Genomic DNA, 16,711 nt, shown 5'->3' with positions numbered 1-16,711 from the left:
TTTTCACTAGTTTATATCATTTCGTTTGGAGGGGGGGGGTATTTGTATGCAAACGTATGCAGGTATTATTTTTAATCAATGTATTGGGGGAGAGGGGTATTTGTATGTAAACATGTATGCAGGTATTTTTTTTTAAATATAAGTACAATCATTGTGTACTTTGTTTAGTTTTTTACTTCTGGCTTACTCTACTTATCATGATTGACATTACATGTAACAATTATAAAGTTTTGTTGGTAAAAGAGCATATTTTCTGCAATAATCCAAAAGCCAATGTAAAAACCCTATTGTGTTTTTGTTGAGGAAACCAGGGCGATACTAACTTTCGGGATGGCCTACGAAAATAAATCATCACTGCAGCATATTATCTTTGAAGAATAATACTGCCTTTGAATTTGGCCAAAACAAAGTATCATAAAATGATTTGTTGAAGAAATATGTGACTTGAGGACAGCAGAGAAGGTTATGTGAGCTTTATGCTAACACTAAATTTACTCTTATACACAAGTGAGCACTCAAATACACACACTCTCTCTCTACTGTTGTACTGAGTGAAATGAGCCCACGGGAGATGAAGACCATGCAGTGAAGAGCAGATATAACAGTCTGAACAAGACACTCATATTCAGTCAGTGAACAGCTTTTAGTCTCCCAGCCCAAGGGTTTTGGCTCTCTGAGGTATAAATGTCTGTATTATTAAAGACCTTCAAACAAACAGCCCGAGCCTCAGCACTGATTCCAGAACGACGCACTGATCTAGTGATGCAGGAAAAACTCACCTCCATGATGGGGTTGGATGCCAGAACTTTCTCCTCTACATTGGCTTCACTGGCAGAGCCGCTGACCGTGGCAAAGTAACGCATGGCGTATTTTGCTGAAACAGTTTTCCCTGCTCCAGATTCTCCACTCACAATGATTGACTGATTCCTCTCATCCCTGAATGATGCAAAAATACAAATTAGATAAGTTCAAATAGATTTTTAAGAAAATGTGGTGTTGTCAGTGGTTACTAGTGTCGCTAGGACACTTAATAATCAACAATATTATTGATTTGCCTGCATTGACACCATTATATGAGAACTGAACTGAGCTTGATGATGACATCACTTTTTTCTCAAAAATATATATATAAATAAAGTAAATGAATTTAACTTTTTTACAACAAAAATGAACCATCGCTGAACTTACTTAAGCTGGACTACGGCGCGATTTTCTTCTAGATCTGATGTACAGCAGTAACAAACTTTGTTGCATTATTTTCATGTTATCACTGTAAAGCTACTATTATAGAATCTGTATTGTAAAAAGTGCTATATAAATAAAGGTGACTTGATTTGGCTAGGTACCAGAGTGCTTACACACTAGAGTTTACACATTAAGAATGCTGAAAATCTATTGATTTGTATTGGTGTATAATGGTGTATTGCAAAGACAAAGAGGAAAAACACAAGGCTCTGAGAAAACGATGCTCCATCATGTGAAAACTGAGAAAACTGTAGCTTTTGCTGCAACACAGGCTTCCACTGATCAAAAAACCTTTAAAACAGACAGCTTCAGTAGTGCACACCATTGCAGCTTCAATGAGAAGGAACAAGAGACCCAAGAAAACGAGCGAGAGAAACATAACCTTGGCTGGTCTATTTTTGGTTAGGCTGCAGTGAGCAACATCCTGACCTACAAACCTTCTCTTTAGATTGAGCAGTATAGCTCAAACTAACACAGCGACATACTCTATGCAAATATGAATGCTTGGCCGATGCAATACAAGTGCAGATGCATTGTACCTAAAAGGATAGTTTTCGATAAAATGGAATTCGGTGGAAAACAAAAGAACATATTCTGAAAAAAGTGGATTTTGTCCAAACAATGAAAATCAGTGGGGTATAATAATAAGAGCAAAGAAATTCATACAAGTTTGGAATATGGGGTTGATTAAATAATGACCAAATTAAATTTTTTAGGTGAAATGTAAAATATCCTGCGTGTTTTTGCATTTCTAAAGGCAGAGTAACAAGCCACAGTATTTTTCACAATATTTTTCAGGTTCACTTCTACACTCAAGCCGTCAAGGTCAGGCATGAGTAGGCTTACTAAAAACACGAACACACTTTGAAATTGAAGTTGTAATTATAATTTAAATTGTGATTTCCAAAACTGTAGAACCGGTGCTGTTTTGTGTGTGTGTGTGTGTGTGTGTGTGTGTGTGTGTGTGTGTGTGTGTGTGTGTGTGTGTGTGTGTGTGTGTGTGTGTGTGTGTGTGTGTGTGTGTGTGTGTGTGTGTGTGTAAAGCTCATGTCACATTTACGTTGTTCTGCAATTTTTTTCATGGGAAAGTTATTTCAATAGAAATCCACATTACTGGGAATTTGCATAAGGTTGAAAGATTTTCCCAATGCAGATTTCGCATCAGCTTCAGTTGGTCACGCAAGTTCACTGTTGACCAGTAGAAAGCTGCTTGGTTGACTTCTGTTTGAGCTTCATATATAGCTTCACTACTGATAATTAACAATGGACCTTTTTTGTCCATGAAATTTGTCTGCAATTTCAAAAATGTGATCACACCTTATTGCTATGTAACAATAAAGCCCAATATAAATAAACGTTACTTAACTTGAATGGCGTAGTGAATATCAGAAAAATATCCATCTCTCGAAGATCAAATGCTTTCTCAACTGCACTTTTTTGTTTGTTTGTTGTTTGTTTGTATCTTATTGGCACTGTTAATACCTGGTATTAAGATGCGTTTTGGTCGATCGGATCCCAAGTGGACGATGCTAAATTCAGGTGTAAATGGGGTCTAAACGTTTTGAGCTTGTCCACTTCCAGAGGTAGTCGAAAACACATTAGACTAGATTGCTTCGCAATGTAAACGCTCATCAGATCGAATGCGTTCGAACAACCACAAAAGATGCCTACTCTCCGCCTACAGCTTTAATGTCTAAACATTATGGGAATTGGGCTAGCCAGACAGGATTTAAACTGTCTGTTTGGTAAAGTTTGGTTAGAAGATGAAAAACAAACCAAGCACAATGTTTTCTCCCATTCCTGATTTCTAACACGCACTCACAGCGTTCAGCGCGGTCTAGCGGCTGTAAGATCAATAACGAAAGCTGATGCTCTCAGTGGGTTTTTCCATCGTCTCCTTTCGTGTTCATATCTAAAATGGCACAAGCTTATTTTGTCCATTAGATCGAAAGGTCTAAAAAAATATATAAAAATTAAAAAACATACATTTACCAGCCTATAGACCCTCTCCTCGAAGAAATCTGGACAGAAGTGGTTGAAAGGAGACAAAAGAGAAACAACAGGTGTAAACGGGTATGTGTCTTCCTCGTCTACTTGTGATCCGATCGACCAAAACGCATCTTAATACAAAATAGTGTGCAGCACATAATATTCATCTGAACACTGCTCCCATCAACATGGGCGGTCATGTATTTAAAATCTGTTATTACCCCTGCCCTGAGCAAAGAACAAAACAGAATTTCACCATGAGTGTATAAGGGCCTTTATTCAGGTAGGCTAACTATCAACCAACGACAGTTTAACTAACTTAAACTTGATCAGCCCCACCTGGCCATCTGTTTGTAAGCCTCTTCTGCCACTGCGAAGATGTGAGGGTCCATGTCGCCCATATTCTGCCCGCTGTACGCATTAATGATGTCGGATCCATAGATGGGAAGCGTCTCATACGGGTTTATAGCGACCAACACAATACCTGGGTCAAACAATAAAAGACCATTGAGCACAATAATTCTAGACACATTAAATGTGTGTATGTCTTGTGTATGTGTGTGTTTACCGCAGTAAGTGTAGATGAGTTTGGAATCAGTGAAGCGCACTTTCAGGTTGTGTAACACAGCAGGCTCGTGAAGGTAGCTGAGAGCCGTCAGGTCATTTTCTCCCACCAGGATATCTGGGTTACGCAGATGTGGCAAGTTGTTCGTCTTGGGGTCCAATTTGTACTCCAATTCCTGAATAACACAATTCACAGCACAACATATTATATGAAGTTGTGTTTTGAAGGGAACAAAGTTCTGAAGTCAAACAATGGTTTTCTGTGAGGAACAGGCTGAAAAACTGATGCATTCATGTTTCAGGATCAAATCTGATTTGTTGCAATTGGTTGCATGCCACAGTAGATTTGACATCACTGAATTCTGAGGTATCAGGATTATAAAGGCTGAAATTAATGGAAAGATCACCCCAAAATGCCATCTGTCATGTGTTCACCCTCATGTCATTCCAAACCTATATGAATTTCTTTCTCCTGTGGAACATCAAAAAAGACATTCTGAAGAATGTTGGTAATCATACAGTTTTTGGGTACCATTAACTTCCATTTTATGAAAAAAAAATTAAAATTTCCCCACAGACAAAAAATTAAAGGTTTTGATCGACATAAGGGTGAGGAAATTATGACTTTTCATTTTGGGTTTGTAAGAATTGATAAATTAGGAAATTCCAGACAGTCTGTTTCGGGGGTGACCAGACACTGAGAGGACAAAAGGACCTCTCTGGAGATTACCATTTGAACTGGCCTTCATGCACCATTGAGATGAAAGTCTCACCTCCGAACCAACTTCATCTACATCTCCCCTCACCCCCACCTGAATGCACCCAAGAAAATGTAGTTTTAATGTGAATGATTATCACAGAGTATTTTCATGTTTAGTATCATTTAAAATGTCACAGTGCGACTGGTACAAATGTCCTATTTCCAAATAAGTAAAACAAAGGGTAATAAGGTTTTTGAGATTTTATGGATAACTAGCACACAAGGAGGTGTTGGCCTCTAGACAAAGGGTCTCCCTACACCCAGAGGTGCTACCTCTGAATGCAAATGTCTCACTGTTAGCAAATGGTTACTAGCAGGTAGATTTCCACTGTGAATGATGTTTAGATCTGAAATGAGGTCTGGGTATATAATGAAACGCAGCGAGAGCTCGGGGCCTTTTCTGTACTTCAGATCGGTCCGTGAGGCTGAGAGGAAGACCTCTCAGCCTCATGTATTTCTTAAAGTCGGGTTTGCATCTTCTCTCTATTCCAGAGCATTTGATGTTTTGTATCGATTATCTTTGAATTGATTATGAAATTGGCATGATACATTTACCTGACATAATAAATTGTTACATTTGATTATTTTAAGTGACTCTGACATTGTTTTCATTGAAGAGTTCAACGGAATAGTCAAACATTCGCTCACTCTTAGTGAGGCACAGATATTATTAAAACCTTTCATTTATGGAGTCAGATGAAGTAACGAGTAAATATATATGAGAAAATGTATTGCATTTAACCAAAAATACTTTGCCACGAGAAAAGACAGTAACACGCAGAGACCTTCACCGCTAATTCGAATACCGCCATTGGATCGAGTTAGACGGCCTTACAGGTTAATATCCCTTCAAGAGCTATGGCTTACAGAAATATTTTCATTGGATGTAACCTCACACAAAACTATTGAATGACTTAGGTATGACATACTTATTAGAGCAAAGTCACATGTTTTTGTCCTTTTATGGAGCTGGACAATTAATATTCACTTGCATTATATGGAAAAGATTTAGGTCAACAATCTGCCAAACATCTTTTGTGTTCCACTGAAGAAATTATTATTATTATTATTTTTCAGATTTTGAACAACATCAGGGCTGGAATAGGTCAATGCTAGAGGCATCCATAGAGGGCGCCCACATTGAAGTTTGTAGGTGTGTTTGACTCGAAGCTAAATACTGTACCACAAGAGCGTTTCGAAAGCATACAGAGCCATAGACTCTCTAATTGCTCTCGCAATACTTTTATCTGTCATACAGATCGTCTGCGTGTTCAGTCGAACACTCCTACAAACTACACCTGAGAGAAACCGGTGGCCGAATTTATGACACATGATAAATTAGCATTAGTATGCCATAGATAACCAAGAAGCCCTCTGGTGCCTAGGGAAGAAGAGAAAATGAAGAAAAAGAGGATAAAGACAGAAGTAATGTATTGAATGGACATTTTATCTAATTGCATAATAGGTAGACGGTAACATTGGCTATTTTGAAAAAGCTAGTTATCTAGCTAGAGATAACGTCAGTTATTTTTACCTTAAAATAGAAACATTTTATGTAGAATTCACTTTTTTCATCCATAGTGATAACATTACAAATGTGCCATAGTTTAATGGAAGATTGCTCCTAAAATTAATTTTGAAAATTAAACCGTATGTCAGAGAAGTGCTCAATGAATACTTGTTTTGTGCATGAATTAGCGATGTCAATTTACACAAATTCCCATGATCGACCATGGTTTAAATTAACAGTCAATTAATCGTCAGCCTTACTACTGCAATATGCAACTACTGTCACGGTATGTTGCCAAAGAGTCCTCACGAAGACGAAAGAACAATAGAAAAGTATCTAATCCAAATTACTCAGTAGATACAGAAAAACAGGCTTGCAACACATTACCAACATGACGTTGGAAACAAGAACTCAGGAAACACGGGACTATAAAAACTAAACCAAACCAGGTCTAATGAACTATTTAACAAGGGACAGGTGAATGAGATGAATCAAAGAAACACATTGGTCAACTGAAAATGAGCAAAAAGAGGGTGAACACAAAGAAAAAACATAACAACTGCAGTGGCATATAGCCATCAGCATGACTGGAAGTGCAAATGCTGCTCAAACCTCACCAAATGAATGAGAAGGGGTTTTAGTCTAACTAAAGGGATAGTAGGATTGTAAAATGAGTCGATGTAATTATTAAATAATTAATGTAATTAAATGATCAATCAAATATAATGACTAAAACAGATGCCTGCTATTCAGAATGTGTAACTCCTGTTGTGGACGCGCACCTTCTGGAACAACACGCTAAATCTAAACCCAAAGAATTAACAAGATTTTATTACAATATTGTTCTCTTTATAATGTTATGAAATATGACAGTCCCAATCAGAGTCATAGTTAATGATTAATCATTAATCATAGTCACAATCGTTAATCATAGTAATATTAGTCGTGCATTGCTGCTTGAACTGAGTAAGCTGAAGCTGAAGACGATCACCAGCACGCTTTACTACCGCGTTAATTCTTAACCAAATGCATCCTATATGAGATAAATCAGATATACACAGATATATTATGCTAGCACAAAATAAACACAATATTACAACTTACATTTCCACAAAACAAAAGGCTGAAGGCGAATGTACACGTGAACTTATAGTCATGAAGGTGTAACTATCCTTAATGTAAAGTGGTCCCAAACATAACTCTGGCATGTGAGCTTCATTTTTCCTCGTGTCTGCTTTATGTGTTTAATGGTTGAGCAGCATGCATACGCATGATTTTGCTTAATCGGCGATCAATGTGTTTTAGCGATTAAGTTATCATCGACAATTAATTGATCGTTGATGAATCGTTAGCATCCCTATCATGAATGCTAGAAATAATTACTGTTGCTATTTGTGTTTAGGCTATAATGTGGCTTAGGTGCTATTTTTGTATAGTTTTACAATGATCAGCTTTATTATCATATAATGTAACACCCATTTGAGACCACCATGGTCTCAAAAACTCCAGTATTTATGCAGTTTCTGTGTCAGTGTATGAACAATGTTAAGTGGTGGAATTCATTGGCAGCGATGCAAGGGGTACCAGGTAAAAGTTGCCTAGGGTAGTAAATTGGTCAGGGCCAACCCTGAACAACATGAAGGTAAGTAATAAAATTGCCATTTCTTTAATTAAACCATACAAACCATACTAGACCAAAAATGTAACTGACGCGGAAAAAGTAAAAAAAAAACAAATTACGAAGTGCCCATGAGAAGGACTGTAGAAATTTCAAAACTAAAATGTGACAATCGGATAAAGAAATGGTGTGACAGAAGATCAGAATATCAAATGCTCATTGGGATCACAAAAATAGGTTGAGAAAAAAAGAAGACGCATACCTAATTATTATGCACACCTAAAAATAAGTTGCTTTTCAAGCCACATCTTCCGTCATCAACAATTAAATTATTACGATTACGATTGATGTGCTTTGGAATTAGAGAAATGTCCTTGAAACAAATATATGATCAGAATATCTAATAATTATGCATAATTGCATACTGTAATGGTTTGTTTGTTTTTTGAGCTGTATAGCTATGTACATTTAAGTTAAGTGGAACTACTTTTTCAAAGTGGGGAATTTCTACATTATTACTGACCTCCGTCCAGAGTTTGTTTCATGTAAACATCGCTTTACAGATCATGTAACATCAGGTGTATTCCATGCCCCTTTCTGATACAAACTGAAATAAAAATAAGTGGTTTTACATTTTGCAGTAATGAATTTGGCAGATGAATTTGAATTGACAGATTGAGATTTTTCTTTTTTTAACCATTGTTATTGAGTTAAAAGTTAGTTGAAAGATAACTTTGCTCTGACAAGGTTGATAAGTTACATCATTCTATATCAGTCTCATATTAACAAATGTAATGTTTAAATGTTATCGTTATAATTTAGTATGGTTAATTTTGTATGCATGACTGCATGAGTTCTGCATGCATAAGTGCAATTCCCATGTCCTTTTACAAACTCAAGAAAAAATTATTATCTATAGCAGTGTATCTCAACCAGTGGGTCGCAAGACCATACTAAGAAGGTCGGAGAGCGTGTAGTAAGTAACAACAACGTAACAAAAAAAGTAATTCCAAATGTTTTCTGATGCAAGACTTTAATTCTAAATGACGTGCGTAAAAGTTGTTGATTGTTCTGTCAAACGCAGTTTAAGTAAAGTGTCAGGAAGCGTTGTCTTGATTCAGTATCTGCGGTCAGATAAGATGTTGTCAGGCTATAATGCATGTTGCCAATTTTCATTGTCAATTGCGCTCGTTCCTGTTGCGTGTCCTCAAACTGGCATCCCGCGAGAGCGTCGTGGAGTCTGAGCAGAAGGGGGCGGGAGAAACAACCATTTCCATTATTTTGAATTTGAACTGCAGTACCTATTTCAACCACTAGCTCTCATTCTTACAGACAGCACCTTTACATTACTACAATGCAACCTCGTATTTGCGTTCTCGATTAATAAGTGATGAAATTACCAAAAAGTATTAAATTATGTAACTAATAAGTCATGTGTTAGCTGGGAAGGATTTGCATGCAGGTATATTGTTCATTATATTTATCAGGATCAGTGTGACTGTCCATATATTTTATTAACAGTTCAGTTCATGTTAGTATTGTGTTTACCATGGTAACTGGTCTCTGTAACCTTAAAAACTTTTTCAACGTTATTTTTTTATTTATTTTTTGATGACAAAAACTAACTTACGTATAAACAAAAACTAGTTTGAGACATCTATTTATTAGCATTACTGTTTATTCATCAGTGTTAATGATATTCTTACAATTTATGTGTGTTAAGTAAAATGGGACGGTACTTGTGCTTGTAAACCATTTTTGAGAAATAAATTAGCTTGATTCAAATTCCTAAAAATGTGGGTAGTGGGTTAATGACCATAGGAAAATGTGGGTCCCATGGCCAAACCAATTTAGAAGCACTGGTCTGTAGTACTTGGACAATATGATTGACAGTGGAATGTTTAAACTAATGGTTAATGATCTGGGCTGCTAACACAAAGGTTGGAGCATCAATCCGTAGAAAATTAAAGTACTCCAGTAAATCCATTGTACTGTGAGTAATGTTCATACAAATAATCTGATGAGGCTAATAAAAACACATTACTCAAAAGCCCCTTTCATACAGCGCGTTGATCCCCGGAAATTGCCGGGAAATTGCCAGAACGCCTTCTGTGTGAACGCAAACACGACCCGGGATTGATACCGGCATCGATGCCGGGTTGGGGACCTAGTAACATTGCCGGAATCAGTCCCGGAACACGCGCTGTGTAAACAAAAGCCAGGACCAATGCCATAAAGGGTGTGTCTTAGTAGTGACGCTCTAGCCATCGCGCGACTCTGTTGCTCTTAGAAGAAAGTTTGTGTTCGTCATCAACAAAGAAAGGACGAACAAATGTCTGCAAACTGGAACGAAGCAGAGACCAGGAGCTCCTCACTATCCGCGCTGAAGCTGAGATTGTTCGCCAGCTTTGTGGAACGGTATGCACATGTACATGTTTTCGACGCGTACGTTACACGTCTCATCCTGATGTCATGTGTCTTTACGGGATCTTTATGGGTTGTGTGTGAACGCACTCACAGATCCCTGCAAATCACTGGCAGTGTGAATGAACCGAAATCAAACAATCCCGGTACAAATGCCGGGTCACATTATCCGTGTATTTTCCGGAATCTCTGTGTGAAAGGGGCTAAATATACACACACTGACCTTTCCATCCTCTAGTTGTAGTTGCAGTACTCCGTCTCCTTGTCTGTAGTCCTTGGTGAGCTCTGCTGACCTCCACACTTCCTCTACATCTGGGATCCAGACCCGGGCATACTGTAGAGACAAAATTATCAGTTAATATCACTCGACAACACAATGTAGCATCAGTATTGCTCTTTATCTGGTTATTTTAACACATATTTGAAAGCATTGTGATTAATTATAAGAGCAAGTCAATTCTACTCCTAAACATGTCAATGCAGAAAAAAACTGTGAAAAACAGATTAAAACATTTAATCACATGCAGGCGCTCAAAAGCAGGCAAAAGAGATCAAGAACCAGCAACATTACATCATGCAATTATGCTATTTTTTAAGGTTCCCAATTTTCCGCACATCACTAGCCTGGGTTTCCTTATGCTGCCTTGCGCGCAGCGCGATTTTATTCAAGCTGCTAGGCAGTCTGGATTCCATGGACCAGATTTTCGCCTCGGCGAGGGGACCAATCACAGAACGGGGAGGGAGCAGCAGTTTGTTTATACCTATGGATCCAACATGGCAGCAGACGCGAAGTTACCTTTCGATGCAGCCATAGATATTGTTCTAAGTAGTTTAGTTAAATCTCTGACCCATCGTGTTCTTCCTCGTCCAATTTCTGTTGCTCTACATACGTCATCTGGTATAATTGAAACGATTGACTACGTGCAGGCGCATTTGATGGACATTCGTAGCACCCGATAAACGGCTCTGGGCAATGGGCATTCGTAAACCAGTCCTCAAATACGTGAAAATGAACATGTAGTTCCCAGACCGACGTCTAAATGAGACTCGGTCTGACCAAGGGGGTAATCCATCAGCCGGAAACTGAAGCCTCGCGGGAGCCGCCATTGTAGCAGAACTTCACCTGCTGTTAGCATTCCATTGACTCCCATTCATTTTAGCGTCACTTTGACAGCGAATAACTTTACATCTGAGGCGTCCAAAGACTTCATTTGTCAATTATTTATTTCTAAAGAAACACGACAATGTATAAAAGGCTCCATTACTTTGTATCTTACGTTATGGCCCCGTAGAAGCCGTTTTTGTTAAAAACAGGCTAACGATTGCGTCATAATCACGCGACTTTATGTCGCACAATAGAGACATTACCGTATAGACAAGGAGGAAAAGCTCGCAGGCAATCTTTTACTGTCTATGAGGCAATCGGAGGGACATAGAGGCATAAAGTCAAGGGAGAAGCCCATAGATAGAAAGAAAGTCAATAAAAACAACGGGACAAAATATTTCAACAACGTTTTTGAAGAATTAGGTGATTCAGATTTGTCTTGCCACCGCTACTAGAAGATTTACAACGTTCAGACTGTCGTCAAACTCAGTTTGAGCCTGCGCAGTCGCTCAGCCATCAGACAGGAAGTGCAATAATCGGGCTTCAGTCTTCTCCGTTGAAATCAATGGGGTCGCTGTGTCCATTTATTTTACTGTCTATGGGTCTGACGTTAGCCAGGCTAGCACATCACCTCATTTCTCAAAGAGTCTGAAAATGTTTGTTCGAAGATTCAGTCTCTCTAAACACCTCCTTTCCACGAGCCTACTCTGCTCTGACTGGTCAAATGGCCCAGTCTGTTGTGATTGGTCCATCACTTAAAGCCTTTTTTGGAATTTTTCAGTCCTTTTACATCTATACACTGCAAAAAATGCTTTTGTTATTTAGTATTTTTGTCTTGTTTCAAGTCCAAAATCTAAAAATATCAAGATGCATTTACCATACAAGTAAAATGAATTAATATATTATGTCTCATTTTCTAAAAACAAATAAATAAAAAAAAGTGATTTTTTGCTAAGGAAAATAATCTTAATTCAAATGAAAACAAGCTAATATTTTTTTTTACCCCATTGGCAGATCATTTTGCTTGTTTTAAGCAAAAACTCACTTAATTTTGATTTTACCCAAGAAAACAAGACATAATCTTAAACCATTTTACTTGTTTAGTAAATTCATCTTGATTTAAGAATATTTAGATATTTGGACTGGAAACAAGACAAAAATATTAAGTAAGAAAATATTTTTTTGCAGTGTATTACACGCAGCATGGTGATATTCGAAGGTAATATTCGATAAAGCATAATGGGGCACTTTAATATAAATTTCAAATTTTAAAGAATCATGTCATGCCATACAACATATTCCATGCAGTGCTGAATATTTTTTTTCTTATTATTATTTTTTTTAATACTTATAGCTGGCTTATAATTTGCATCAGCTGTCATCCTGCCTGATCTGCCTCATCACTAAATCATAATCACAACCATAATAATAGAGACAGCATGAATGCAGCCATGACAACAGTAGACAAAAAGCAATTCAGAGAGAACAACCAGAACCAACCAATAATCCTGAAATACATGAATGACTGACCCTGTAAACACGAAGAAAGAAACAAACAACGAAACTAAAGAAAAGAAAGTAGTTAAAATGAGGACATTTATGAAAACTAGCTGCACACTAAGTTCAGGCCTCCAGACTGTGGTCTATTATCCATAATATTACCAACAACAACAAAAAAAACACAAAAAAAAATGATGCAACATTTATACAAACGCTTTTAAAGCTGACACAAAATATAGCCTAAAGAGAATGAAGTCAGCATGGATGATCTATTTCAAACAATTCTGTCAACTGGCTGCTACATGTTTCTGAGTCAGTGTGTGTTTTAAGCGTTTCAGAAAGCAGCCTGACCATGTCAGCAGTGGTTACGTCAGAGTTAGTCACGCGGTCCAGACTGGATATAGTCCAGGTTTCCACACCATCATTATACTGTAACTCATTCGTGTATGATGCTCACACAGACACACTGCCCTACACCTCAGAAAACTGCTCATGCATTTTTAACAACATGGAGTGATATTAACTTCAAAAGTACCAATACTAGTGAAATTTCACAATACTAGCCTACAGAAAAAAAGTATAAACATTATCCTTTATATAAATTGTTAACAAATTAAAAAAATAAACAAAACAAAATAGAAGTATTTTTCAATTAAGCATTATGCTTCTATTCTGCTTCTAGTTTTTGATGTAATTCAAATAAATTGAAGGGATAGTCACCTAAAAATGAAAATTCTGTCATTAATTTCTCATTCTCATGTTGTTCCAAACCCATTAGACTTTCATTCATCTTCGGAACACAAATGAAGATCTTTTTTATGAAATCTGAGAGCTTTCTGTCCCTCCATTGACAGTCAGCTAACTACGACTTTGACGCTTCAAAAAGTTCATAAAGAGATCGTAAAACTAATCCATATGAATTGAGAGGTTTAGTCCACATTTTCTGAAGAGACTCTATCGCTTTAGATGATAAACAGATTTAATTGCGTAACATATGAGAATTAACCTCATTGGTTCAAATTTACTGCGTGACACACAAGAATAAACCTCATTCGTTTTTTACAGGTCAACCGAACATGCTTGAGATTTGAATATAAATGTGTAATTGCTAAATGCTGACAGTAGATGAGAAACTGTTATATTGTTTGCCTTTCTATTACTAAGTATATAAAAGCAGACCCTATAATAATAACGTATTAGACAGAGTTGCTAAACAGAGAAGATGGAGCGCTGTGTGCTCAGTTGCTGGCGTTCTCAGCAATATCAAAATAAAAGTCCCGCTTCCAACACATCGGCCAAACAGAAAAATGTATCGGCTGATGGCGATATGTAAAACAATGCCAATCAGTTGTCCACTCCACCACTAATAACAATTATACATAACATACGGTTCAGAAACAATATGCAAGATGCAGGGACTTATGCGTTTGTTTAACCTGAGTCTCTGGAGAAGACCATCCCAGAACTGAGCTCCTAGCAACAGAGAGACAGGAACAAGAGGAGAGAGGGTAAAAATAGCATTTCAACACGATCACACACACACACGGTCACTATACCCGACACAACTTGCTCCTCTCTCCCACTTGGTCAAATTCACACACAATGACGATTACCCATAATGCCAGAAAATTAAGGATTACAAGACAATGTGAAAATCAGTAGCCTATGTGTGGTTGCAATACATCTGAAAAAACATGATAATCCTCATGTGACACAACCACATGATTTAGCAGACAGAGACAGACATACGTGTACACACACACACACAGACACACACACAGCTGACTAATGAAAGGGCATCTGTAATGTGACATAACACATGAACTTGTGGCATGTTCAGCACACACACACTCATATGAAATGATGCATCTTGAAGGTTTTATTATAGAAATATTCAATGTTCATAGGCCTCATACACACTGCTAGGTTTTGGGATTGAAAACTGCATTTGAATGCGTGAGTAAAAAGTTAGACCAGTCACTCACAAAAAAATGTCAGATATAGAGTAGTTACAACTTCAGTAATGTCTTGACTCATGTCTTTAAAGGGGTCATAAGATGGTTCTAAAAATAACATTATGTTGTGTATTTGGTTTAATGCAATGTGTTTACGCGGTTTTAGGTTAAAAAAAGTCAATATTTTACACATACTATTGTTGCTCTTCTATGCCCCGCCTTTTTGAAGTGCGTAGATTTTTACAAAGCTCATCGTTCTGAAAAGCACTGTGTGCTCTGATTGGCCAGTGATCCAGTGTATTGTGTTTGGCCCAAAAACCTTAACCGTGTGACCGAAGAGTCATGCCCATTACCATATTTGGAACATCAGCTCCCACAGCAATAATGACAGGTGATAATGTCGTTCGTTACTACTGTATTAATTGAAGCCCAAATCTGAACAGGACAATGCAGATGTCCAAGCTGATCGATCAACTTTGCCAGCGCCACTGGACCGGATCGTATCAGATTGGTAAGGTTTTATTTCATTGAGGACATAATTACTGATTATAATGACTTGTTCTGTGTTTTTACGCGCCGCGCTACAGGTGTCAGAACACTATATAAAACTATGTCTGCATTTGTGATCATAGTAATGTCAAGCAAGCCCTACTCTATGCTGCTCAAAACGTTTTAATAGTCAGTAGCAAATTCTTAAAATATGAAAAACTTACAGGCTGTGTCTGGGAGTCAGAAGCAGAATGTACTTGCAAAGATGGAATTGCCCACTTTTTAGAATAAGCCTTTGTGCACAGCCGGCCTTGAATTCTCGCAGGTTCTGGAAACAGTCCTCCGAAAAATGCGCAGCACACAATTGGACATTTTTGTTGTACTGTTCTGGAACAGCGTTGTAGATAAAGCTTAAGCACTGTTTTCTAATTGTGTCCTCTTTTGGAAGGCCAAACAAAGTAGGTTGGCTTTCGTAACGAAAAACACAAGTGTCTCCACGACATGGCGGCAACAATAATACAGCTAGAATAAAAGTTACACCTTCTTTCTTTGCGTGTACATTTGAGCGGTGTTATGAAACTCTGCCCCCACACACACTGACGTAGATTTGTGGAGGCGTGTTTAAACGAAGCGTTTAAGGAAGGCGTGGCTGAGCCTTAACTTTTATAAAGAATATCTATTTGGGTTTGAGACTTTGAGCTTTGTAAATTTACAGATCTTATACATGCACAAACTGCTACATAACACACAAAAGAAAAAGGAAAACAAGACATCGCATCATATGACCCCTTTAAGAAGCATGAATGCAATAGTCTAAAGACCCGTGTTTACTTAATTGTCTGCATTACATTCCGTATGGATGAGCGCAGATTGACAAGTTTGACACAAGCGCAGTGCAACGGCTTTTTTATACTCTACCAGACGTCAGAGGGAAAAACTGAGTCGAGTCATTTATTGGTTGTTCGCTTGGATGAACAGAAGAAGAAATTTAGCAGATTCACCATTACATGCAAACTTTAGCACAAGAACGACACAAAAATGATGGTGAAGGATATGCTGCTTTATTTTCTGTTCTTGGAACAGCACGTTGTTTTACCACTCTTTCCGCACTCTTCTTCGACTACTGCACAATATATCACAACTGCATATGGCCACCTAGTGGACTCTTCAGTCTCAACATTCGCCTAGAGCATGCGCACGCATCATTCAGATGGATATAAAAACATAAACATATTAAACTTGGAAGAACCAGGATTTTTTTTTTATATAACTCCAATTGCATTCATCTGGAAGAAGAAAGTCATATACACCTAGGATGGCTTGAGGGTGAGTAAATCATGGGCTAATTTTCATTTGAAAGTGAACTAATTCTTTAAGACATAACTGACTTTGTTTACGAGAACACTTGCTGAGACTGGTATTTTGGCATAATTTTGTGTATGTGTCCGTTCAAGCGTACGGAGATGCAAAAGAGGAATCAATTTGGTGTATGCGCGCAATCTGAAAAGTGCCTCTCTGTGAGCGTGCCCTTCGGGTATGTGTGGCTGTGCGC

General features: G+C 37.8%; 1 protein-coding gene across 6 annotated transcripts in view; it reads right to left on the bottom strand.

Moving 5' to 3' along the window:
* Positions 1 to 16,711, bottom strand: part of myo5aa (myosin VAa) — an 87,838-nt gene that overhangs the window by 54,281 nt on the left and 16,846 nt on the right. For all 6 annotated transcript variants that reach the window (XM_077248218.1, XM_077248213.1, XM_077248215.1 and 3 more), the window contains exons 2-5: positions 10,334 to 10,444; positions 3,803 to 3,974; positions 3,574 to 3,718; positions 780 to 936 (exon numbers count right to left, since the gene is read on the bottom strand). In XM_077248218.1, the coding sequence (XP_077104333.1) occupies positions 780 to 936; positions 3,574 to 3,718; positions 3,803 to 3,974; positions 10,334 to 10,444 (585 nt within the window). The remainder of the gene's footprint in view (positions 1 to 779; positions 937 to 3,573; positions 3,719 to 3,802; positions 3,975 to 10,333; positions 10,445 to 16,711) is intronic.

The sequence above is a fragment of the Siphateles boraxobius genome, unplaced genomic scaffold (assembly GCF_051911475.1).
Source record: "Siphateles boraxobius isolate OS27281-9 unplaced genomic scaffold, OSU_SipBor_1 30, whole genome shotgun sequence".
NCBI classification, from domain to species: domain Eukaryota; kingdom Metazoa; phylum Chordata; class Actinopteri; order Cypriniformes; family Leuciscidae; genus Siphateles; species Siphateles boraxobius.
This window is presented reverse-complemented; position numbering and strand designations above follow the sequence as displayed.